Here is a 26199-nt window from a genome sequence, read left to right as displayed (position 1 = left end):
TGTGTCTACTAGTCCCACCTAAACTGGCACCATTAAGTACTAAAGTTTATTGTTTACAGTCTGGGACTTCCCTCTAGGCAAATTCCCCAGGGACTGAGGCATACTTGGGGCTTCTAGAAATAAAGTTGACACCCTGGGCAAGTCACTTGACCTCTGCCTGCCAAAGTTTCTCCAACTGGAAAATGGAGGTAATAGCATTGACTCCCAAGTTCTTAGTGAGGATCAAATGAGAAAATATTTGCAAAGTGCCTGGCGTATTGCAAGCACCCTCTAAATGCTAAATGTTGTTATGACTGTTATTACATTTGGGGATGGGTTCAGATCATATCACTTGCTGTGCCATATAAACCAGTCCTATTTTGACTGATTGATTGACTTGAATTCTATTTCGATTCCTTTCCTCACCCCACCAAGTGTTCTCATTTTGTTTTGTTTTGTGTTTTTTTTTAACTGCTTTTTTACAGTAGAGGGATAGGAGGAGGAGCCTTGTGTGTTTAGAAATCAACAGCAACAACTTTCTAGCCAAGTCAGGGGCCCAGGAGATAGGACTGCGCTGCTGGGGGTGGGGAGAGAAGTAAGTAAGTGTATGTACCAGGGGACCAATCACTATGCAAACAGGAAACCACAGGGCTCCTCAGGCGGAGATCCCAGGTGCCACTAAAGAGAGATAAGGGCCTGCAAATGGTCCCCAAGCAGACAAGGTGCCCCTGGAAGGAGAGATGAGAAGCCAGAGGAAGTCCTGAGGATACTTACATGCATGGACCCTGACATCTTTGGTCACTTCACACACCTACACAAATGCACACACTCTGGGGACAGTTGGGTGACTCAGTGGATTGAGAGTCAGACCTAGAGGTCCTGGGTTCAAACCTGGACTACCACTTCCTAGCTGTGTGACCCTGAGCAAGTCACTTTGTTATGGGGTTCAGATGTGCACCCCTGGGGTTCAGGAAGGATACCTTTTGCAAGAATGCAAGACTCCAGAACTTAGCTTAAAAACACAAAGAGAAATTTATTAATTTAGGAAAATAATGTTGAGAATGGCCAGGAGGATAGCAAGGTGGAACAGCAAGATGGAAGACTGCTCCCAGAACTCATCAATTCTGGGGATTTTATACTCTTGCAACAAATGCTGTGTCCTGGTGTAGACGTGACTCTAGAGTGGTACCCACTCAGGCATTTGGTGGGGTGGGGTGGTCATCTGACTGGGGTCAGCCTGGGGAATGGGAATGACCCTCATAAAGATTCCTTAGTTTTAGGGAACAGACAGATGTCTGAGATGCAGCCTGATAGAATCGAGGCGTAGCCTGGAGGTGCATCTCTCTGTCCATCTTAAATCTAAAGGAGGATCAAAGGAGGACAATCATGTCAGGGTCCTATAGGGGCCACTGGATGTTTTAGGCTAAGAGTCACGAGGATGGAAGGGAGCAGAGGAATTGTCCTGATAATAGTTCGCCTGAGTTTCTGGGGTACAGTGCCCATGTCAACTTCACCCCCATTGCCAGCCCTTACGCTCTTCTGCCTTGGAACCAATACGCAGTATTGATTCTAAGACAGAAGGTAGGAGTTTAAAAAAAAATGAACACGTTCCTTCTCCCAGGGTTCAAATGTTCAATTCCCAGAAGCTACACCAGAGGCCCCCTCTCCCTGATCCCCTTTGAGTTAGAGCTGGCTCCCCCATGCACCATCCACCTGCTGCAAGGTCCTGGGGCTACGAGAACCTGGGCTGTCACCCCCCTCCTCGCAGGCTAGTGAGAGATGGGGAAGAAACACATAGAAGGCCTGGGAAAAAGCAAAACAGGCGGAAAATAATATGCAGGATGAGTAAGGCAATGTAAGTGGAGGGAAAACGGCTATGACAGACCCCTAGAAACCAACGGAAATGGGATGCATTTGTGAATGATCAAGCTTAGACCCCAACCATAATCAGAAAGCAGAGCTTGGGTGCCCACGCGCATGGGACACAATCTAGCATGTTGGCTGTCTTTTGGGATGTTTTGGTCAGTTTTGCTGAAATGTTTGGTTTTATTCCTTGTTATAAGGAATGGTCCCTCGAGGGAGGAAGGAGTATATTGGGAAACAGATGATGTGGAAACAAAAGATTTCAATACAAATTCTTTTTTTTTTTTAATACAAATCAGGTTGTACCTAGCATAAATGTTATAGGAATGAAGAAGGCAACTCCTCTCGGTCCACTGTTTAGGGCTGGGGTGCTTGGGAAAGGCTTGGGGAGGAGGCAGGATCCGATGTGGACCACACTAGAGGGGTGGCAGCCAAAAGAGCTCTTGAGTATTGCTTTTAGGAACAAGGAAGTGGTAGAAGCCCTGTGCCATTTCCTGCTTAGGCCACATCTGTTTACAGGCTCCTGGACCCAGAGCTAGAATGGAGCTTAGAGGCCACCTAGACCAACTCCCCTCGTTTTACAGATGAAGAAAGTGAGGCCCAGGAAGGTGGAGAGCCTTGCCCTGAGTCACACAGGCAGTAAGCCTAAGAGGGAGGATTTGAACCAGGATTCCTTGACTCCAGAGTCTTTTTTTTTTTAAACCCTGATCTTCCATCTTGGAATCAGTACTGTGTATTGGTTCTAAGGCAGAAGAGCAGTAAGTGCTAGGTTAAGTGACTTACCAGGCACACTGCTAGGAAGTGTCCAAGGGCAAATTTGAACCCAGGACCTCCGGTCTCTAGGCCTGGCTCTCAATCCACTGAGCCACCCATCTTTCCCCTCTTTTCTTTTTTCTTTATTTTTTTAAACCCTTACCTTCCATCTTGGAATCAATATTGTGTATAAGGCAGAAGAGTGGTGAAGGCTAGGCAATGGAGGTTGAGTGACTTGCCCAGGGTCACACAGCTAGGAAGTGTCCAAGGGCAGATTTGAAGCTAGGACCTCCCATCTCTAGGCCTGGGTCTCAATCCACTGAGCCACCCAGCTGCCCCCTCTTTTCTTTTTTTAAACCCTTACCTTCTATCTTCCTATCAATTCCAAGACAGAAGAGCCAGGTAACGGCTAGGCAATGGGGTTTAAGTGATTTGCCCAGGGTCACACAGCTAGGAAGTGTCTAAGGGCAGATTTGAACCCAGGACCGAAGTATCATAAAGAGAATGAAGTTGTCCCGCTGAATCTAGGCAAAGGCAAAAGATTCAGTAAAAACAAGAGATAACTGCAGAAGCAATTCTCTTGTCATGCCAACATTATGAAACTTCATGAGTTAACCAAGGCCTAGCAGTCTAAATGAATTTGGGGGATAATTTTCAAATTCTTAAAAAATTATTCTTTGACAAGGAGGACTAAGTTTTCAATTGATAGTCTGCAGGTGTTTTCATTAGCATTCCTAATGCCATCTCAGGCATCCTCCTAAAGCACACCTGATCTAGGCCAGAAAGGCAGCCGCCCTCTCCTCCACTCTACGGGTGATGAGAACGTAGCAGTTCTGTGTTTTGTCTCAAAAATAGTCCTTTGAGACATAAGTAATACCTAGTGGAACTGCTCGTCCACTATGGGAAGGGGGAGGGGAGGGAGGGATAGAATATGATGTTTGTAACCAAGGGATAATGTTTGAAATTGACCAAGTGAAATTAAAAAAAGGCCTTTGAAGTGACCCTCGGGATTGTTCCCCACCAGGCGCTCCACGAGCAATGATGCTCCCCACAGACCTTCCCAATAGACTTCTCCCAACGTTCTTTTGGTTCCTCGGCTCTCCCCTCCTCTTTCTGCAATCCCCACCGCTTCCGGGTCAGGTGCTCCTCCCCAGACAAAGGCAAAGGACTCTCTCTGGGCCGGATGAGGCGGGAGGTAACAGGCCACAAAGGAGAATGTTCTTCAGTTCTAGGGCTGGAGCTTAAGATTGAAGAGAGGAAGGGCAACCAGAATGGCCAAGAGCCTCAAGTCTATGCCATGGGAGAAGTGGTTAGAGGAACAGGGCAGGGCAGGCTGGAGGGACCAGGGATGCGGGAGAGGGATGAGACTGGCTCTGGGTAGCCTTACCATGGAGAGCGGTCTGAAAGGGGAATGGGCAGCTTAGGAGACTAGGCTCCCTTCATGGAGGTCTTTAAGCAGGGGCTAAATGATAGTTTAGGGTGGCGCAGCAGATGGGTCTGGAGTCAGGAAGACTCATCCTCCTGGTATAAATCTAGCCTCAGACACTAGTTGTGTGACCCTGGGCAAGTCCCATAACCCTCTTTTTTTTTTTTAATTTGGAAATTTTTATTTAATTGAGACTATTTTTCCATGGTTACAAGATTCATGTTCTTTCCCCCCCTCCTCCCACCCCCACCTGTGGCTGATGCGCAATTCCACTGGGTTTTACATGTGTCACAGATCAAGACCTGTTTCCAAATTATTGTAGGGTGATCATTCACATAACGCTCTTGATAGCAATCGTGTTACATAGTATCGATTCACCTTTTACCAGCTCACTCCTGACTGCCTCTCCAGGGAGAGGAGGGGGATGCATTGCTTCATCCCTGCCCAGTGTCTTAGCTTCATTTTGGTGTTCTTTTCATTTAGGTGATTTGTGTTTTGATGTGTGTTTCGTTTTCCTGCTTACTTTGTGCATCGATTATTTTGTTTTTCTGCTTGTTTCATACTGTGTTAGTTCATGTAAGTCTTCTCATATTTCTCTGGATTCCTCCGATGCCTCATTACTTATGGCAAAATAATGACACCGGTATGCTGCCATCTGTTTAGCTAGTCCCCAGTTTATGGCTACCCACTTTGTGTTACTATGAATACTTTTATTTCTGTCTTTAACCTCTTTGGAGTAAATGCCCAACAACAGGATTTCAGAATTAAAACTGGTCTTTAACTATTTTTCTGGACTAACTTCAATGCTCCCAAGAATAATTGGAAGGAGGGGCAGCTGAGTAGCTCAGTGGATTGAGAGCCAGGACTAGAGACGAGAGGTCCTGGGTTCAAATGTGGCCTCAGACACTTCCTAGCTGTGTGACCCTGGGCAAGTCACTTAACCCCCATTGCCTAGCCCTCTTCTGCCTTGGAACCAAAACATAGTATTGATTCTAAGACAGAAGGTACGGGTTTAAAACAAAAAATGATTGGAACAGGGGCAGCAAGAAAGCAAAGTGGATAAAGCACCAAATCTGGAGTCAGGACATGGATTCTAATCTGGCTTCATACTCCCTAACTATATGACCCTGGGCAAGTCACTTAACCCCATTGCCTAGCTTTGGCCACTCTTCAATCTTAAAACTTATACTAGGACATAAAGTAAGGGTTTAAAAAAAAAAAAAGAATGATTAGAACCAATTCATAGCTCCACCAACAGTGTATGAATGTCTTTCTGCAAGAGTATGTTTCTTAGAAATGAAGGGCTCATTTACCAGTCACACATTGTTAGTGGCCATTCGATCACTCACTGCTAAAAGAAACTTTTCAGAAATTTGAAGTGAAAATTGCCAATTCAGCTCCATTATATCTCAATTAAGAAGTATCTGTCGAATTAAATTGGTCCTGAGAATTCTACAGTTGGATAAAACAGGACAAATCAGGAGTAAGATCCAACTTTTCCTTAAAATTGGAGACAAAGTCTTTTGCCCAGAATTCCATGAGGCTGCCTAGTGGGAAGTGAAACAAGTCAAAACCTAAGAGGGGATTCTGAAAATGAAAAGGTGGCATCGTTATAGTGACCCAGCCTGGCTCAGGAATACCTCAGAACAGTAACTACACCTCCCTTTGATAGAGAAGTGGTGGACTGTGGATGCCGAATGTTGCATATCCTATCAGAAGGGGATTTTTCCTGACTTTTACTTTCTTACAAAGGTAGATTCACTAGATGGGGAGTAGAGCAGAAAGAGCCTACCACATGAAGACAATGGGCGTAAATACAACTTTTTATAAGGGAGGAAAAAATGGAGGAAACATGCTAAAGGAGCCACTGAGAAACTTGACAATTTCTTACTGAACCTACCAAATGGCCAGCTCAGATTTGGGCTGAGAAAAGCAGAAAATCTTAAAACCATTGCCTCGGTTTCCCCATCTATAAAATAGGAGTTGGCACTTTACATTAGGATGCTCTACTCCTCTTTATACTTGCAGTCCAGCTGGGGAATCCCTCTCTAGTGGGGGCTCATGGAATATGGCCTTTCCAAGCTAGAAGAAACCTTGGAGATCCTCTGACCCCTTTCATTTCAGATTGGAGGAAATTTGGGGCCGGAGAAGTCCAATGACTTTCTCAAGGTCACACAGCAAGTTCATGGCAGCTGGGGTTAGAATGCAGGTTTTCTGTCTCCCGATCCAAGACATTTTCTACTGCCCCACATTGACACTCAGATAATAAAATCGACAAAGAGGATTTGGACTAAATAATCATTCTTTTCCTCTGTCCTAAAGAAGGGTCCTTTTGTGGACTAGCAGTTAGGACTTATCAGCTGGGACAAAAACTCCAGACACAGGTTTGTGGATCTTCTTAGGAATAGGGTTGATCCCTGGGGGGCAGACGTCTCTTCTCCCAATTATCCAAACCTTGGTGGGACTGTGCAATAGCTTCTCTCAAAAGTACTTTATTAGGGGCAGCTAGGTGGTTGAGTGGATAGCATGCCAGACCTGGGGTCAAATCTGGTCTTAGATGTGTGTGTCAGTGTGACCCTGGGCAAGTCAGACCCAGGATCTATTCACCCCCACTGCCTAGCCCTTGCCCTTCTGTTGTAAGAGTTGTTACGAAGACAGAAAGTAAGGGTTAAAAAAAATACTTTGACAATATTCTTCGAATTTCATTTAGTAGGATTTTTTTTTGGTTGGTTGGTTTTGCCTTTTGGGGGGACGGGGAAGACAGGGTATACCTAGAGCTTAGCACAATGCTTGGCTTAACAAATGCTGACTGACTTGACTGAACATCCATAGCCCAACCCATTCCTTTTCCCATAAGTCTTCAGTTGAGTTAGGGACCAAGCGATGGCTCCTTCCTTGTCCTTTGCATCTGTCCTGCATCTTCCCAAGGTCGGCAGGCCCCGTGCCATCCGTCAGGGATTGGGGGCTTTTCTGTACCTCGGCGATCTCCTCCTTCACCTCATCTCCTCTAGGTGCTTACTCCTTGTCGGTGAGGCTGAGCCGCCCTACTTCTCGGGACGTGGTCAGACACTACAGGATTCATCGCCTGGAGAACGGCTGGTTCTACATCTCTCCCCGGCTCACTTTCCCTTCACTCCAGGCCCTGGTGGAACATTACACAGGTAGGGAGGGGGTTGTGGCCAATGTTTGGGAAGGACAGACCTGAGACACTGTCCCAACCAGTTGCAGTCAGTTCCCTTTCCTTTCCATGTCCTACAAGCGCTGGACAGAGTCCTAGGCTTGGCCACCCAGATCTTGGGTCTGACGGTAAATGCCACCTAGAGGTAAGGAAGATCTGGGTTCAAATGCTGCCTTGGACACTTAATAGCTCACTTAACTCATTTATCTTTTAAAAGTTCTTTTGAGAACAAACGAAATAGCACACATAAAATGCTTTGCAAACCTGAATATGCTACGTAAAGGCTAATTATTATTAATTGGCCATAGGCATTTCTTTCCCCTTTCTTGGCCTCAGTTTACTCCTCTATAAAAAGTTGGACTAGAGAATCTCTAAGGTCCCTTCTGGGAAGCTAGGTGGTACAGTAGGTAGTGTGCTGGACCTGAAGTCAGGAAGACTCGCCTTCCTGAGTTCAAATCTAGCCTCAAATACCCTGGGCAAGTTGCTTAACCCTATTAGGCTCAGTTTCTCTCTGTAAAATGAGCTGGAGAAGGTAATGGCAAATCATTCTAGTATCTTTTTTTTTTTTAGTTTTAAACCCTTACCTTCCCTCTTGGAGTCAATACTGTGTGTTGGCTCCAAGGCAGAAGAGTGGTAAGGGTAGGCAATGGGGGTCAAGTGACTTGCCCAGGGTCACACAGCTATGGAGTGTCTGAGGCCAGATTTGAACCTAGGACCTCCCGTCTCTAGGGCTAGCTCTCAATCCTCTGAGCTACCCAGCTGCCCCCTCATTCTAGTATCTTTACCAAGAAAATTCCAAACGGTGTGGGTCTTGGAGAGTTGGGCATTCCTGAGAACAATTAAGTTCCTTCGAATTCACATCCTGTCACTTGAAGTAGCCAGTTCGGACCCCCAAATGGCAAGGGGATTTCGTTTCTCTGACCTAGATTTTAGCAGACCTCCTCCTCCTGAGTGGGCTCCCCAGCGGTCATATACTTCAGGGGAAGGTTGTGGAGCACAGTCCCTCTGGCACTGCCCTCAGTGATGCTGGTGATCATCACTCCTAAGGAAGGCCAATGGCCAGTGGGGTGGGATTCTCTCCAGCCTCACATTGCCTTTTCTATGTCTAAGGATGGAACACAATAATCATTAGTTTGATACTGTCAAACCCGGAAGAGACCCTTGAAATCAACATTACCCACTCGTTTTATGAATAGGAGAAATGGCATATCCAAACGTCCCAGGGAAGTCAGTGGCAAAGGAAGACTGACCTAGGCATGGCTCCCAGGTCAGGTCTCCTTCTCCAACCCTAACATGAGAATGTCTCAGAATTCCTGTCCTGAGGCCCTGAAACTGATGCAGGAAGGCCCAGGTTTGTTGTATCTCAGCTGGTCTGGCCCTGAGAACAGGAAAAGACTTCCTTCTGGGCTAGGAGGATGGATGGTGCCCAAGTTGTTGGGGGGGGGGGGGAGCAGGATCTGAGTAAGTGACACAGGATGGTTCTTCCCCAGAGATGGCAGATGATCTCTGTTCCCTGCTGGTAGAGCCCTGTGCCTTTCGAAGAGTGGGCCTGCTTCCTGGGAGGAACATCCCACCACCAGTATCTGTCCAGAGACCAACTCTCAACTGGAAGGAAGTGGATAGGTAAGAGGCATTCCTGACTGCAAAGCTTCCTCTGAGGCTAGAAGAGAGGTCCTAGACCCTGGGGAAGTTCACAATCTATGCAGGAAACAATCCAAGGGCCTAGGTAAAGAAGGAAGACATTTCAAATCTAGGTTAGCACAGAGAGGCTCAATTACAAGAATTTCATTCAGAGAACAATGAAATACTGCCTGGTAAAGAGTAAGCATTTAATGTTTACCGGACTAGCCTGGCTAGAGGCATATTGGGGGTCAGATCAGATTGGATACAAAAAGGGAAGACCAGATGATGGAAGGCCTTAAAAGAAAGAGAAATTTGGGCAGTGGGGAACCATTCTTAAGCAGGGGACAAGCCTTAATAAAATCATAATTTGAGGAACATCAAGTAAGAAGCATGTGAAAGACATCAATGATCTTGACCTTGTTCTCTCCTCTCTCCATACAGCTCGCTCTTGTTTTCAGAAGTATCCTCCTCAGGTGACACGTGCCCCATTAGTGTGGGGCTTCGAGAGGCGATTGGCACCTATATCAGCATGACTGAGGACCCATCATTGGACATCAGTGGCCACAGGAGAGTAAAGAAGGGGAATTAGGGCCCAAAGCACTTGAAGAGGTTATTTTGTGCCCCCTCTCCTCTATGGACTTTGGGGAAGTCCTGTGCAAGAGCTCCCTGGCAGACTTTTCTTCAAAGGCATTTCTTCTTCCCATGTGGCATCATGGGTTAGTGGTACCCCTGAAAATGGGTCCCAGAATTTGCTCAGTCAGGACACTGAAGCCTTTTCTTGGCCCAAGTTACTCAGGTGGAATAGCACCAAAGCCCAAGACAAAAAAGTAAAATCCCTCCCTAGAAGCTGACCCCAATGCTTTCATTGACCAATTCTCTTTTCATCTTCTTGTGGGACTTGGGCCTTCCTCCTCTTGCCTGCCTTCTCATCCAGAGTAGAATTAGTAGCTAGTTTCCCATAGAATTCCAGACTTGAGAAGGCACCAAGAAGGCTGCCTGCGAATCCAAGTAGACAAATTGCAACACAAAAACTGGCCCTGATGTAATGGTGATGGTCTTCATCTTCCATGGGCTGTAACTTTTGTCCCTAAGAGAAAGCTAGTCCTTTTTCTTTTCAGGAGATGGCTCTCTTCCACACCCTCCCGGCCTAAACTTCATCTGGGGCCTGTTCCTGCTTTTTTTGGGGTGGGGTCATTGTCCCATCTCTGACTCATTTATCATCTGTTTTGTTTCCTCCTTTCTCTTTTGGGCCAGTTTCCATCAGTGTCCTTTGAGCTGTGGGGAGATAGAAGTGATCACATCACTGGCCTTACTGGCAGGCTCTTCCGCCATCTTGTGGGCAGACATACAATTACTACTATCTCAGCCTTCATCCTGGCTTTTGTTATACCTGTAGGACCTTTGTATCCTCAAGTCAGGAATTGAGTTTTTTACCAATTTCATTCTACCCAAAGCTTGACCCAAGGCTCACAGTAAGAATGTAGAGGTGAAAAAGAGTCAATTTAGGAGGCAAGCAAACTGCATTCCAACCCTATTTCTTTCAATAATAGAATATAACCTTAAACAAGTCACTTGTCTAAACTTCTGGATCCTCTTATGTAAAATGAAGGGGCAGGATAAAACAGTACCTAAATCCCCACAACAGAATACTTCAGAGGGAAGAGGCATAGCCTAAGGCCTGGTGGAGTGGTCAGAGGGAGGAGGAAGGCCTGAATCAAGGTAGGTGGGAGCAGAGGCCAAGTCAGGTGGGCAACCCTAGACCAGCAAAGCTACCTGCAGATACAAGCAAGCCCCTTTTAGAAAAACTACAGTGGAAGCCTCTCACATTTTCAATTAAAGGCTTAGGAGACATGTTAATAAGATCTGATTTATTCAAGTTATCTTAAAACATTCTATGATGGAAACTATTATTAGACATGTACTGTATTATGAACCACGCACATTCTGCCATGCTTTGTCCAAGAACAACTCAAAACACCATAAAATGCCATTGATATCTTTAAAATCGTGTGCCTGATGGACAGCCGAGGAAGACGAGACAATTTAACGTTTCATTCAGATCCTAAGGTAAATGAAATTACTAGATCCGTTCAGCCAACAGGTATTAGTGATGGGTAGTCAAGAGACATGGAAAATGGTCGTGATGGAACAGTTCAGTAATGCTTTCCAAATAGGGATGGCTTGTTTAAAAGTTCCAAGACACGACACTGGCATAAAACACTGGTGACCAACAAAACACGCCGATTCTCAGTTTGGGAGAATTGGGCATCAGAGTCTCCTTGTGGCGAATGCCCCTGACCACTGGCACGGTTCTGGCCTGTGATTAGAATGTCCTTTTGAATGAACAGGGCTAGCAGGTGTGGGCTGTAGCCTGTCAGTCGTAGTGGATGGCAGTGTAAAAGATGATCCAAACAACCTAAAGGAGACACAAGGAGCAAAAATTAACCCTTACTGGGCATCTTGACATCATTTCCAGGAGTGGTGCTGGCACGATGGGTGTGGGGAACCAATGTACCAGGATGAGGAAAACTGTTTCTCCAGGGAATCAAAGGGAGACTGATCTGGGGGAATAGTTTTGGTACTGAAATAAAGCTATTTGTAATAAGGTTCTGTTGTGTTTTAAAACATCAACACAAAACCTTCTTAGAAATAATTCAATCCAGATTAGCCTAGCTGGGACAAAGCTTATAGAAGGAAGGAAGAATACTTTCCTTTGGCCACATTACTCCTAAGTGACCAAGACAAATGCTAAACTGAGGTCCTCAAGACTCCAAATTCAGCATATTCTTTTTTTAAAACCTTTACCATCTTCTGTCTTAGTATCAATTTATTTTTTAACCCTTATCTTCTGCCCTAATCAAAATTAAGTATCAGTTCCAAGACAGAAGAGCAGTTAGGCTTAGGCAACAGGGGTTAAGTGACTTGCCCAGGGGTCACATGGCAAGGAAATGTCTTGAGGCCAGATTTGAATCCAGGTCTTCCCATATCAGGCCTGGCACTCTACTGGGCTAACTACCTGCTCTTCAGCATACTCTTTCCACTCAAGTTAATATATTTTAAGTATATAAGAGAATTATGAATATGAGATCATATAGGGATAGATCAATTATGACAGTATGATATAGTGGAGAAACCACCAGGTTTAGAGTCAAGGGAACTGGATTCCTGACGCTCAATCCTTGTGGGATTTTGGGCAAGTCACATGAGCTCTCAGAGCCTTAGGGGTTTAGACCAGATGATGATTTAGTCCTAAAATATGAGAGATAAGTTTTAAAAGAAATGGTCTATTAGCTTTCTATCAAATGTGCTAATGATGCAAATAATCCCCAACCGTCCAATTCTACCTTCTGGACCGAACCACAGAAGCTAGAAAGAACTATTGAATCTAGCTTTCTCTAGTCTTTTTTTTTTTCAGATTCACTTCTGATTCGTGTTGTGCTCAGGCAAATTAAAACAGTACAAGTAGCTGATGCAGAGTCAAGGAGCAGCCACATGGGATCAGAAAGTTGTAGCAGAGTATCTGCCATGAGCACTGTCCCTGCCTGGTGGATAATAAGGAGGTGCTGCTGTCAGAGAATCATAGGTGTCAGCACTTTATGAGGAGAAGTATCAAGATAACTGATGGAGACCATCCTCAGAATCGAACATCTGGAATCCTGCAGACTAAGGGAGAAGAGGGCAGCCCTTCAGTTAAGTCATGCCAAGCTCATGCTACTAGTATGCATAAGTGCCAAGACTTGAACCCAAAGACAAGACATAGCGGGGCAAAACAGGTACCTCTGAGAATCTGAAATGGGCAGAAAGCAGAAGCACTCAAGTCCAACTGCACTTGAATATATATATATATATATATATATTCATATTCATGTCCCTTGGGGGAAAGGTCTGTCTTACTTCCTATTTGTACCTAAGAACCTAAACTACTATGTGCAGAGAAAACAAGAAATATTTGATTAATTGCAAACTGCTCTTTGAGATGATACGACTGGTGGCAAGTCTATAGAATATGGTTCCCAATATAGTGTGACAAGGGACTCAGAAAACTAACAGAGCCTTGGATGAGGGCAACAGGGGCCCAGGGTTAGAAAAGATGATAGTCCTGCTGTCTTCTGCTCTGCTCAAACCATATCTAGAGTATGCTATGTAGTATACTGTGTAGAAATCTGGGGTTACATTTTAGGATAGACACAGGCGAACTGAAGCTATACCCAAGGGAGGATGACTAACAGTGTTTTAAGCAATGTCATATGAGGATCATTAGAATGAAGACTTAGAGGAAATAAGATCATGGTCTTCAGATACTTTAAGGGAAAAGAATTAGCATTGTTTGGCTTAGCCGTGGAGGGCAGAACTAGGACTAATGGGTAAAAACTGTAAGAAGGCAAATTCAGCCTCATATAAAGAAGACATTTGAAAATCAGCTGTTCAACACTGGAATGAGCTAATGGTCTCACTTCTAAAGTAGTTGAGTTCACTAGAGATGTTCCAGTAGAGGATGGACCCACTGTTTTGCCAAGGACTCCTTTTAGAAGATTATTATCCATCTAGAAGATGGGATTGGTCTAGATGACCTGGGAGATCCTTTCCAAATCTGAGAATGAAGAATTCTAATTTATCAAAATAATCAGAATCTACCACTGGCTGAAGATTGAAAAGAATTACCATAAACAGTGCAAAAGACGTCATAAACCCTTCCTTTGTGAGCTCCCACGTCCCACCATAGTCTTCCTCATCAATTTGTTGGAAGCTGCTGAAGTAGAGGTACAAGATTCCAGCATTGATCAGGCAGAATCTGAAAAGGGGAGACACATTACGCCTCATCACAAATCCAGCAAATGAAGAGCATGTTACAAGACCTAGTGTAAAAAACAGCTTCCTTAGGCCCCAAATTAGGGATAGCCTTGAAAAACATCAAAGCTTCAAAGTCCCCACAAAACCTCCTGTACCAAGAGGACAAGTCAAGAGGGTTAACTCTTGGTAAGGAGCAGGGCTTTTCCTCAAAGAATAAGCAGGAATAAAATACCCCAGCTAACAATTTTCCATTTTCACCCCTGGGGACTCATACAAAGAACACGAGTTCTACACCATAAATCTTGGCACTGCTAAAAAGGGCTGATCTTCTCCTTACAAGTGTTGGTCAGAGAATGGCCTAATTCTTTTAGAATCTTCCTTGTTGCTCAGCAGCAACAGGGAAGAAAATGCCCATGGAACCATTCCAGCCCCTCATCCCGTCTTAGTTCAACCCTCAGACTGAATGATGAAAACAGTTTCTCAGAAAGGCTGTCCAATGCCCTCACCCAATTGAGGTGCATGAGGCACCAGGGTTAGGTTTTTTGTAGACATTCCTAGTGAAAAAGAAACTGGAGACTATTAGGAGAGCAAAGTCAGGCATGATTCCTGCATTTGAGGTCACTCTAGCTTAGCTTTAAGGTTCCTGGCCCATCTAATTTTGGCTGACTGATCGGGAATGGAACCATTCCAGAAGCTGCAAAATAAACACTCAAGCCTTAATTATTTACCTTAAGTGGAAGAAGGGAATGATCAGCCAAATCAATCAACAAACAGTTATAGTCTAGGGGCTGCTAGAGCATAAGGTCTGGAGGTGAGAGGTCCTGGATTCAAATTTGGCCTCAGACACTCCCTAGTTGTGAGCTTGAACAAGTCATTTAACTTCATTTTTGTGTAGCCCTTGCCCTTCTTTCTTAGAGTTGTTACCAAGATAGAAAGTAAGGGTTTTAAAAAAAAAGTTTAAATTTTATGATCTCTAGTCACTTCTGCAGTAGGAAAAAATCTATCCAAAAACATTTCGGGTAAGTAAGGTTTATTATATACTAGGTCCTATGCAGATATGCAGTGGGGAACAGCAAAATGACATTGCTTCTGCCCTCATGAAAATAAGTCTATATGTAAAGAGGACTTGATACATAAAACTGCTAAATGAAACAAAGCAAGGATTCCTGGAAAGGAAGGGGGAGAGGACTATTCATGAAGGAGGACCAATGGACAATTCTGGTGAACATGAGAATACAATAAAACTAGCATTTCAAGGGTCAATAAGGAGGCTCTAGCTTTGGAATGATTTTGACTGGCCACTACAGCAACCAAAGCAAGTGCCAGTGTAAAGCCATCAAGGCTCAAGAGTGGCCCAGCATCAGTTGCTTTGGCCCCTATGCTAAATTTCTCAATTCTGGGAATGGGTAAGATCTAAAGAGTGGATGCATAGCCCCCAGTGAGGCAGAATTACCTATTTCAGCTCTCAAGTGACTAACGGGGACTAAAATGATTAAGTATTCTGACTTTAAAACATTTTTTATGATGTGATTGGTGAGAAATACCAGGAAATCCTGGTCTAAAAGGCAACTTTTATGAGCTCAAGCCACCTCTTATCCCTGAATTAAGCCAGCTGAAGAGGTGCCATGATAGGCAGGAACTAAAAAGACAAGCAAGTGTGAGGCAGAGGGAAAAAATTTTCCTGGACATTTTAAACCAGATGCCAAACAAGGGAATGCAAAAACTTATTCTGGGGGTAAGCCAGTGCCCTGTAAACTCAAGTTTTCTGGCAGGGCGGTATGGGAACAAACACTCAAGGTAAGGCTCTCTTGAGGTCAAGAAAAACAGAATTCTCTCATTTGGTCTAATCAAAGCCAAGAATAGGCCCACTTTTACATGGTCAATTCCTTCCACTCAGCAGGGCTGTTTCTTATTCCTTGTCTCAAAGAAAAAGTAATCATTCTAGTAGCTGAACTCATTCCATAAAATATAAAGAACACTGGAATGATGGGATGTTAGAAGACCAAGGTTCCAGTCCCATAATGTCCTATCAATAGTAATAATTGTAACATCACACTGATATAGCCCTTTACATTTGCAAAGTGCCTTTTTCATACATTAATTAATCTGGTTTTCATAACAACGGGGCAAGGATTATTATCCCCCTTTTATGGATAAGGAAACAAGTTTAGTGACCCCTCTAAAATCCCACAACAGAGATCAGTGAAGGGAAGACTTAATCCTAGGTTGTGAGGACAAAATGAGATAACAGAATGTGCCTGTCAGTCAGAAAGTACTACACAAATATCTGGTGACATATGTATACAGAACCTAGATTAACACCAGAGTTATCTCCTTTCCTAGAGACCTGACCTCACACAGCTGAAGGTCAGCCACTTCCTCTTGCTCTGAGATTCTCCTTCCTCCTCTCTTCCAAGGCTGGGCTCAGGGCCAATTCACTGTTCATTAGCATTTTCAATCATCTGGTTTTGCTTTCTCTCCCTCAGAAAGCCTAAATGGGGCAAGGAGACTGAAAGTGAGGGCTTGGGGATTTTGAAAAGTTCATTTGTACCTTCCACATCAAAAAAAGAGTACTTTAATACCACCCTCAAACCCAAAGATGCTGTATATTTTCTAGTAACATCAGTTACCAAGTAACATGGCATGGGAGATTAAGAATTAGCCTTGGAGTCAGAAGAACTGTTCGTCCTGCTTCTAACACACTGGCTCTGTGATCCTGGGCAAACCTCTTAGCCTCTCCTTAGGCAACCCTAGTATGATGTATAAACTGCAATAAATAATCACAGTATGCTTTAGTAGAGGGAATTTACTCCCTGGGATTTCTTGACACCAATGAAGTCACAGGGACAAATCCCAAAATAACATGTTGGTTACCAGCTGTAGGAGTAAATTATTGGAAGGGAAGGAAGAAAGGCTCTACAATGTAATGAAGTCTATAGCAGAGCTGGGCACACAGTATGGGTTGAGTAAAGGCTTGTTCTAAGAAGAATGCAAATAAAGCCAGACACTCAGACAACAAGTGTCAATGTCTGAAAAGCCCTCTTTTTGAGGGGGAGGGCACATTGGAGGCCTTCCTTCCACTCCAGGCCTGTGATGCCTCATCCTGGCATGACAGGGCCCTGGGTCCTTGCGGAAGGCCATGTATGCAACAGAGATCTAGCTCTGGCAGATTCTACCAAGCTGAAGCACTTTCAGGAACAGAGCATCACTGAATTTCTGCTGTCTGTGATCCAACTCATGAAGCTGGCTATAGGGCAATTTATTTTTCTGCCCCAGCAACTGCTGAAGAATATCTTCCAAGTCCTTCACAGGTTTTGATCTGCATCATTAAGAAAGTGCCAGATCCTCAACAAATGATATACTGATACTTTGGGTTGGCAGAATCCTGGGACAATGGAAAGAACAGTGAAAGAGTAATTCTGGGTGCAGCCAGCTGTACCATTTATTGGCCTTATGGCCATGAGCCTCAGTTTTTGCATCTGAAAAATGTGAAAGCTAACATCAGAAACAGCTATCTCCTAAGGCTGCTGTAAAGATCCAAAGAAAGAATGACCTCCCCATGTGCTCTGTAACCAAAACAAGCTTTACAAATGCAAAGGAATAGTGAGAGAACAGGAGACCAAAGACATCCTCCCTAGGGTAAAAGTCCTTTCTAAATAGGTGGCATTCTGTCCTCCTCACAGCTCTTACCAGTTCTCTCCTGTTCATTAGTTTAATCCCCAGAATGTAGAAGGGAGGAGGGTCTCTGTTAACAGGAAGTGAGGAAACACCAAAATGGGTCAAAAGTGCCTTGCCCTTAGGGACCCTTATCACTCTGAGAAGAGACAGGTGAATCTTAAATAGGCAGGTAAGAGAAGTAGTCTTTATTTTTTTTAAACCCTTACCTTCTGCCTTAGAATCAATACTGTGTGTTAGTTCCAAGACAGAAAAACAGTAAGGGCTAGGCAATGGGGGTTAAGTGAGTTGCCCAGAGTCACACAGCTGGGAAGTGTCTGAGCCAGATTTAAAACCTAGGATATTCCTGTCTTCAGACCTGGCTCACAATCCACTGAACTACCCAGCTGCCCCTAGGTAGATATAGTCTTAATAGCTCATGAAGAAACTAAGTTCCTCATACAGAGACCAGAATTGTCTGGGAGTCCTTGAAGAGGTAGGGGCAAGGCTGTCACTCAGTCTTCCCCTTATAACCTGGGGATTACAATTCAGTAACTTCCTTTCCCATCAACTGCTTAAAGCAGGGATCTAAAGAAATCCTTGCCAAAGTAAAAACTCAGCTGTTCAGTGTTGACACCAAAGCAGTTCATATTTCTACAGGGATTTAAAGTCAACAGACTACTTTTCTTAAAATAATCCTATGAGATGGATAGTGCATTATTACCATTTTACAGATAAGCAATTGAGTCTTGAAGGAATAAGTCATTTGCATGTGATCACAGAGCTAACAAGTAGAAGAGCGGGGACTCAATCTCAGGTCTTCTGACTCCTGTGCTCTCCACCACACCATGCCACCTCTTCTTTCTCTATTCAAAAAATATTTTCTAGAGAATTTTGAAACTCCTAAGAGTACAACTCCCAGTGACCAACATTTGCTTTAGCTTATTCCTCTCTATCCTCTAAAAGCAAAGCATTAAACATTATAAAATAAGACAAATGTTCTCTGAAGAATCAATACCCAGTGTTTCAGTGAAAGGAAGGGGCTTTATTTTATAACACGGGAGACATGACATGTTGGAAACTCAGGACTTACACTGCTATTCCCACGAAGCCCTTCAGTGGCACCACTCCCCAAATGACGCCCAGGACAACTGCAATGATCTGACGGAACCAGTAGATCACATCTAAAAATTCATCCTGTGGAAAAGGCAAAGGTTAGGTTAGAGCCTGAACATGCTTGCCCTGCAAGAAGTCAAGCAGGCAGCCCAGATAGAATGCTGATTTCATGGGAGATGACAGGCTTCCAATCTTGTCTCTGCTGCAGTAGGACCTTGGGCATCTCTCTGGACCTCAGTTTCCTCATCTGTAAAATAAGGAGGCTGGACCACTAAGGTCTCTTTTCAGCTTTAAATCTATCATCCTTGGATGATCATGTATCATAAGCCTCTCCAAGTGGGGAAAAGAGGGAACAAATTTTCAAACTTGGAAATATTGGTCTTATAAAATTATTCCCCAGGAGAACTGGTACAAATGAAAGCCAAAGAATGAAATTTTAAAGAAGTAATGTGTTGAGATTACTTACAAAATTCACAAAAGAATTGTAGTGAATAGCCATAGCAGCCAACAACAGTATAGGCGCATGAGAATATTTTAAGGATATTAGTAATTTGGATCTCATGATGCTTCTAGTTTTTGCATATAAATCAGGATGAGAAGACCTACGCAGATTCAGTTCAATTCAACAAACATTTATGTAGAAGATATTGGACTAGGTACAAGATATACAAAGATGAAGCTACCCTCACGTGACTTGCATTCCACTAGTGGAATATAACTATACATAAGTGATTATGGTAGAAAAAAAGTTAAAGAGATTCTACAAGGCAAGAGTTGAAGAGGGAGTGCACTCCAGGCATAGGGGTATCACTTGTGTGAATATGGGACTTCCTTAAGGGGAAGAGCTAGTAGGCCAATTTGAGTGGAGTAGAGTATGTGTGAAAAGAGTAATATGAAATAAAATCAGAAAGGTAGGTGAGATTCAGATTGTAGAGGGCTTTAAAAGTCAGACTGATCCCCAGGAACACAAGTTTCCTCCAAAACAGACACATACACATTCCTTTTTGTGACCTTCATAAGCACTTTCAACACATTACTTTATTTTTCTAAAAATGTTCTCAATTACACATAAAAACAAATTGGTTGTATTGGTTCCAAGGCATAAGAATGGTATGGAAGTTAAGTGACTTGCTCAGGGTCACACAGCTAGGAAGTGTCTGAGGCCAAATTTGAACCCAGGACCTCTAGTCTCTAGGCCTGGCTCTAAATGTACTGAGCTGCCCCCAGTTTTTAAAAATTTTGAGTTCCAAATTTTCTCTTACCCTCCCCTGTTCCCTCCTTGGGAAAGTAAGCAATTCGCTATAGATTATAATGTGCAGTCATGTAAAACGTATTTCCATATTAGGAATATTACATATTCCATGTTGCTAAAGAAAATAGACCCCCCTCTCAAAAAAAAACAAAAAAAAATAAAGGAAAAAAGTATACTTTGATCTGCATTTAGACTCCATTAGTTCCTTCTTTGGAGGTCTTTTTTTTTTCATTGAGTCCTTTGGAATTGTCTTGGGTCATTATATTGCTGAGGATAACTAAGTCATTTACAGTTGATCGTCATATAATACTGCTATTACTGGCAATATGTTATTTCTTCAAAATTTTTTCTTAAGTGTTTTTCATTGATACCAACTCTCTTGAGAAGTAACAATATAATTCCAAAATTTCTAAGTTTGAAGCTTTATTACCTCTCCTCCCCAAATGAGATGCTATAGGTTCATCATAGGATTATAGACTTAGAGGTGGAAAGATGGCAACAAGAAACCATCTCAGATTTTTGAGCAGAACAGTGAAGTGGTCAGATTTTTTTTAAAAAGGAATTTCTATTTGACAGTTGTATGGAGGAAGGATTGGAGAGGGAAAAGACTAAAAGTTGAGAGACCAATAAGGAGGCTAGTAAAGTATTATAGCTAAAGATATAAATAGGGTGGAATAGGAATGCAGATAAAAACATATCACTTGTATGTTTGGATTTGGGTTTTATAAGATTATAAGAATATTCTTATAATAATATAACAAAAACTGAATAATATGGAAATATGTTTTACGTGATAATACATGTATAACCCAGATTGAATTGCTTGTTAGCTTTGGGAGAGGGGAGGGAAGAAGAGAAACAATTTGGATCATATAACTTTGGAAAACATGTGGAAATTTGGTATTAAAATTTAAAAAAAAATCTTTTTAAGATGTAAACAGAGAATAGGCATAAGCAATTGTCAAGATTGATGGATAAGACTTTCCAACTGACTTGGATGGGTGCTTAGAAGGAAGATCTGCCTGGTACAAAATTTTTAATCATTCTCTCCTTGGTAAGATACATACATGTTAAGGGGGAAGAAAGACACTGGAGGCAGGTGCCAGAACTAACATAAAAGGAATTCAGCATGTTTAAAGAGCTGAAAAAGGAGAGATCTGTTACAAGTATATGAACATTTCTAGCTTCTTATCTGCACTTCCGTCCAAAAGCCATTGCTTTCACCCAGCTATCGAAGAAGTTACCCAAGGTTATAAAGAAGTGATGATAAACAAGCAGTTTCAGATTTTGTAAGACCAGGGCAAGATCCTACAAACAGCCCATAGAAAGGCTTAATTGCCTCTCACCTTATTTCTAATAATCAGGGCAAAGGCACAGATGTACAGTGATCCTTAAATCTAGGCTAGTGGTCAGTATGCCAGGATTCTAGAGTTTTGGGAGGGTCAGAAATGAAGTCCAAAGAAGGAATAGGGACCTGACTTCATTAATCCAGGAAAATCAATCAAGAACATGAATATAGGGGGCAGCTGGGTGGCTCAGTGGATTGAGAGCCAGGCCCAGAGATGGGAGGTCCTAGGGTCAAATCTGGCCTCAGTCACTTCCTAGCTGTGTGACCTTGGGCAAGTCACTGAACCCCCATATCTAGCCTTTAGCTCTTGTGCCTTGGAACCAATACATAGAATTGATTCTAAGGCAGATGTTAAGGATGGGGTGGGGAGGGAGAGGAAGGGAGGAGAGAAAAAGAACATGGATATAAAACTCAAAATGGCCTAGCCCAGCCCCCAGTCTAGCCAGGCAATTGAGGAAATTAAGTCAAAATCCAGCTCAGCACATGCCCCAACCTAAATCTTGAAAACTTTGGGGAAATAAGAAAGATGGGAAATATTAATCATAACCTCAATACCCTTAACTGCTTATTCTCAAAACTCCCTCCAGATCCATAGTCTCTTTCTTTGATGTTCCACATGACAGCAAATATTGTCCTTCCACCCTAAATGATGCATTGTGTGTGTTAGTTCAAGAGAGGTATATAAGATAAGGGTTGATTAAGGGCACATCGTACTCACAAATATACTCCAGGTCTCAGACCTCAAAGGTCCCCTTTTCTGCCTCACACAAGCATATCCCTTTTCCAGGGCAATATTAACGTTCCTCAAAAACACAAACACACCCACCAGAATCACAAAATATCAGAGGTGGAAAGGGCTTATAGAGATTATCTAATTGGGCTCCTGCATTTTATAGACTGGAAGGCCAAGGTCCAGAAATAGCCTTTCTGAAGGCTATCTTTCAAATCACTGACAGGTCTAGAACCAAACTGTCCTGACATCCTAGCCCAGGAATCATTCCATTATACAATGCCATGCTGCATCTCCTCTCTCACATACAGCTTCCTAGGGAATTTCCCCCTCATTCTCTCAACTTGCACCGCACACTACCAAGTCTTCCTACACATGTACTATTTTTCAAACATATATGGACATTAGGCATGACATAGCTCCTCGAGGTCACTCAATACTAGACCATCTCCTTTTCCAGTTCCCTTTCCTTCATAAATACAGACTACTCATACAAATGGCCCACTATCTAAGGCTTCACAAAATGATAGAATTCTACCTCTATGTCTAATCCCACTCATTGCATGTCTCCCAGCAAGATCCTAATACACAACTCTCTTTCACTCATGCCCTCTTCTAGGGTATTTTAATTCAGTTACAGGTGAAATTATTCAGTTATAGTTTAACAGCATTGGTAAACTAGAGCATCCAGAGCAGAACAAAACATAATGGTGAAGGACCTCAAATTCATGGCATCTGAGGGTAAACTGAAGGAATTTGGGTTATGTTTTTTTTCTTCTGCCCAAAGGGAAAAAAAAATTCAGAGAGCAAGATAGCTGTATTCAAAAAGAGTTTAGACTTCTTTTGTTTATTCAGTTGTTTATGCAGTTGGCTCCTGAATCCTTAACACAAAGTTACAGGTGCAGGGAAAAATGGTAGCAAAAGTTATCCCCTTCAAGGCTGGGCTAGGTCCAAAGCCATTGCATTGCTTGTTAGCCTTTTGCTTGTTCTCTTAAGGAGACTTAAGGCTTTAGGGCATAATGCTTTGGACAGCTGTATGGGGTAATTCTACCCTTTGGTGTTTAGGAGGGCTTAAATTCTGCTAAGCCTGTTTCAGCCAGGAACCACCCAGATTCAAGTGCAGGTCACTAGAATGAATGCTGGGTGAGGGGCTTTGGCTTTGGAATTCTAGGTTTCAGCCTCCAGGAAAGGCAGGGTGTGGATATCAGGCCACCCCTTGTATTTGAGAGCACAGGAAGATAAATTCTCCTCTCCTCCTTTTTAAAAAAGGCATCTTTACTTACTTTTGGGGTTTTTCTCCAGGCTTTTCTGAGATGCAGGGGAACCTTCAAAATTTAGCACTTGGGTATTCTCCCTCACCTACTTCTCCTTAAAGCCTGTGACTTACTTCCAAGTGTTGGCCTAGGATTTTAATGCTTGTTTTAAAGTGTCTTATTCTTGGTTCCCAAACACATGAGCCCTCTAATTGTTAGAGGGATGACTGTGAGAATTCTTCCAGGGACAAAGAGCACAGATTGGACTGTTAAAGTTTTATCAAAACATATATATCTCTATGTGTGCACGCACATATATGTGTATGCATACACATATATGTGCATGTGTGGCCAAACTAGGAGCAAAATAGTTGGAAGTTGTAAAGAGAGAACTTTAGGTTGTTTACATATCTATAGCTACAGAGAGATATATAGATATAAAACCCTTACCTTCATCTTAGAATCAATAGTGGGAATTGGTTCTAAGTCAGAAGAGTGGTATGGGCTAGACAAAGGGAGTTAAGTGATTTGCCCAGGGTCACACAGCTAGGAAGTGTCTGAGGCTAGATTTGAACCTAGGACTTTCCATCTCTAGGTCTGGCTCTCAATCTACTGAGCTACCTAGCTGCCATACGACTTTAGTTTTGATATCAGACAAAAACTTCTAACACTTAGAGCTGATCAAAAGTGGAATTTGTTGGTGGGAGGAAATAGGGAGTGCCTCCTCAGTGGAAGTCTTCAATGGGGGCTGGATGATGTGTCTTCTAATGCTGAAGTTCTATGATGAAGCTGACATACCCACACACTCATATATGCCCTATTATGCAACAAGTCTTCTTACCTTCCTCTCTCATACAACAGATCACATGATTAAAGATTTAGAATTTGAGGGAATCTGAGGTCACTTAATGTTATTCCCTCATTTTAGAATGCATAATCTCCCTTCTCATTTCCCTTACCATCTCTTTTCCAAAGCTGGAGTCAGGAAGACTTAAATTTACTTCCTACCTCTATAACCTTTGACTAGTCTCTTAACATCTGTCTGCCCAAGTTTCCTCATCTGTGAAATGAGGATAATAATAGCACCTTCCTCCCAGAGTTTTGAGGATAAAATGAAATATCTGTGTAATGTGTGAAAAACACTTTACAAACTTTAAGTGCTAAATAAATAGCTTTTGTTATTAATTGCTAGCTATAATTATGAAGCACTCAACAAGTCCTACCTCTTCACGTTTCATTGCAAATGAAGAAACTGAGGCCCTAAGAGGTGATAGGACTTATCCAATATGAGTCTCAACATCGCCCTCCCCTCCAACAAATAAATATATACTCTCTTTCGAACTCTGCCCCAGTGTGAAGAGTCGGCTGCACACACGTATGTGCATGCAAACCCCCCGTCACCCCCAGACACAACCAAACATGCATTAACCCCATACAACAGGGTGTCAAATTCCACTGCACACTCGCACGTGGGCTTTTCTCCTCTACCCCAAAATGACAGGTCTCCTCCACTTACACACACACAAGCTTTCAGCTTCTGGCACCAGGGTGACACTCCTCACAAAACTGTGCGCAGACACGCATACGCTGTCTCAGCCCGGGGTGACAGATTTCCCCCAGTGCACGTTCCCGCACACACACACGCACTACCCCCGCCATACACACACCTTCCAACCTCCTGGCCGCGCCGCCGCCCTCCCCCTCCTGCCGGTATCGCACCTTGTCCTCCCAGGCCGCGTCGCTCCGCAGCGCTTTGCTCCAGGCCGAGCTCTTCGGGGCACCGTTGGCCAGGTGCGGCTGCGGCGGCTCCTCCTTCCGCCTCCCGCCGCTCATCCTCCCTCGGTCCGTTCTTCCGTCAGTCCGTCCGTCCTTCCGTCCTACAGCAGGGCTGGGCCCGGGGAGCACAGCCTCCCACACACAGCGCCCGCCCGCTCTCGGCCAGTCGGCTCCAAGTCCCTCCGCCCTTCAGCTAACCAGGCTCGGCGCGCGATAGTCCGGGGTGGGAGTTGGGGATGGGGGAAGGGGCGGAGAGCAGGCCTAGCGTCCTCCCGCTGGCGTACTCACGCATCCAATCAGTAACCAGAACGGGCCACCGCGTGAGAACATCCCCGCCTCTCCCCCTTCCGTCCTCCCTCCCTCGCCTTAGGCGTATGCAGGCCTCACGTGACAGACTCCAATGGGGTCGATTTCAGCGCTACGGCAAGATAGAAGGGTCAGTTCGAAGAGGGAACCTGACTGGAAGAGTGAATGAGATCCGCTTGTTGGGGAAGATTCAGCAGAGGCCTGACATGCATCAATCCTTCTCCTCAAACAGTCCCCAGCCCCGAACCTAATCCCTGTTCTCCTGCCCGTACCTCTGGGAGTCCGGAAAAAGTCTCAAAAGTTGGAAGTGCTTCAACCTCATTTTACAGATGAGTAACTAGCCCAGAGAGGTAATTAGAGCAAGGTCACTTAAGTAGTAAAAGGCGGAGCTAGTTAAGAGTGGAATGGACCGCGGAAGCTCCCCTCTAGTTTTAGAAAAGGAGAGGGCCAAGGGCGGAGACACCCTTAGTCTAAGCTACCGGGAATCAAAAACAGACTAATACATAATACCGGCTCTTAACTCCTAGCCTAATATCTCTGCTCCCTTTACTACAACCAGTGTAGTTAAAGGTAAAAGGGTGGGGTGGGGTGATGCCAGAGAACGATTGGTGTTGCAGCATTTTGTCTTAGAATCTTTAATAAGTATCGGTTCTTAGGCAAAAGAGCTGTGACTAGGTGATTGGGGTTGTGAGGAATCCACTGTCCCTCCACATATTTGATGAGTATTTTATTACTGTAAAAGAGGCAGGGCATGGTGTGACCAGGTGCTATATACTTATTTCAACCTCAGTTTACACAACCAAAAAGAATACTACTCCCTTCTCGCAAGGTTATTGTGAAGTAGGCTCTTGATAAACACAAAGTGCTAACTAGAGCCATGTGCTAAACCTTGAGTCAATGAGCTCCTGCCTTTGGCAATCTCCAGAGAAGGGACAAACACTAACTACCCAGGCAAATGTTAGGGGACATTTAAGAATATTTTAGGCATGAAGTGAAGACTGGATGATATATCAAATCCCTTTTCCATCTGAAATTTTGTTAGTCTTGAGTTTTTAGTTGAAGGATCTCAGGGACCAACAAATACAATGTGGATCCATTCAAATGAGATTTATGCAAATCACTTTGTAAACCCTAAGACATTATATAAACGT

The 26199-nt window shown here is 43.7% G+C and overlaps 2 protein-coding genes across 3 annotated transcripts in view; one reads left to right on the top strand and one right to left on the bottom strand.

Annotated features, from left to right (window-relative positions):
- Positions 1–11239, top strand: part of SLA2 (Src like adaptor 2) — a 35565-nt gene extending 24326 nt beyond the window's left edge. The window contains exons 6-8 of the mRNA XM_001381516.5: positions 7033–7182; positions 8690–8822; positions 9264–11239. Of these exons, the coding sequence (XP_001381553.3) occupies positions 7033–7182; positions 8690–8822; positions 9264–9411 (431 nt within the window). The 3' untranslated portion in view covers positions 9412–11239. The remainder of the gene's footprint in view (positions 1–7032; positions 7183–8689; positions 8823–9263) is intronic.
- Positions 10676–25038, bottom strand: RAB5IF (RAB5 interacting factor). 2 transcript variants are annotated; one of them, XM_001371799.4, is made up of 4 exons: positions 24686–25038; positions 18361–18464; positions 13485–13614; positions 10676–11238 (listed from the first exon to the last, which is right to left on the bottom strand). In XM_001371799.4, exons 1-4 carry the CDS (start codon positions 24797–24799, stop codon positions 11197–11199), a joined length of 390 nt encoding a protein of 129 aa, XP_001371836.1. In that variant the 5' UTR covers positions 24800–25038; the 3' UTR covers positions 10676–11196. The 2 variants fall into 2 exon arrangements, with proteins under 2 accessions (XP_001371836.1, XP_007474347.1); XM_007474285.3 differs by lacking the exon at positions 13485–13614 and having other exon boundaries at positions 24686–25004.
- Between the last annotated feature and the right edge of the window lie 1161 nt (positions 25039–26199).

This window comes from Monodelphis domestica, chromosome 1, assembly GCF_027887165.1.
Source record: "Monodelphis domestica isolate mMonDom1 chromosome 1, mMonDom1.pri, whole genome shotgun sequence".
Classification (NCBI taxonomy): domain Eukaryota; kingdom Metazoa; phylum Chordata; class Mammalia; order Didelphimorphia; family Didelphidae; genus Monodelphis; species Monodelphis domestica.
The sequence above is the reverse complement of the archived record's forward strand: the minus strand, read 5'-3'. Positions and strand labels throughout refer to the sequence as shown.

Excerpts from the sequence above, each read along its gene's own strand:
- RAB5IF (XM_001371799.4), bottom strand. The coding sequence starts at position 24,799 with ATGAGCGGCGGGAGGCGGAAGGAGGAGCCGCCGCAGCCGCACCTGGCC. Across the intron at positions 18,465-24,685 it reads ACGCGGCCTGGGAGGACAAG|GATGAATTTTTAGATGTGAT; the intron begins GTGCGATACCGG and ends CCTTTTCCACAG. Across the intron at positions 13,615-18,360 it reads GGCTTCGTGGGAATAGCAGT|ATTCTGCCTGATCAATGCTG; the intron begins GTAAGTCCTGAG and ends TCCCCTTTTCAG.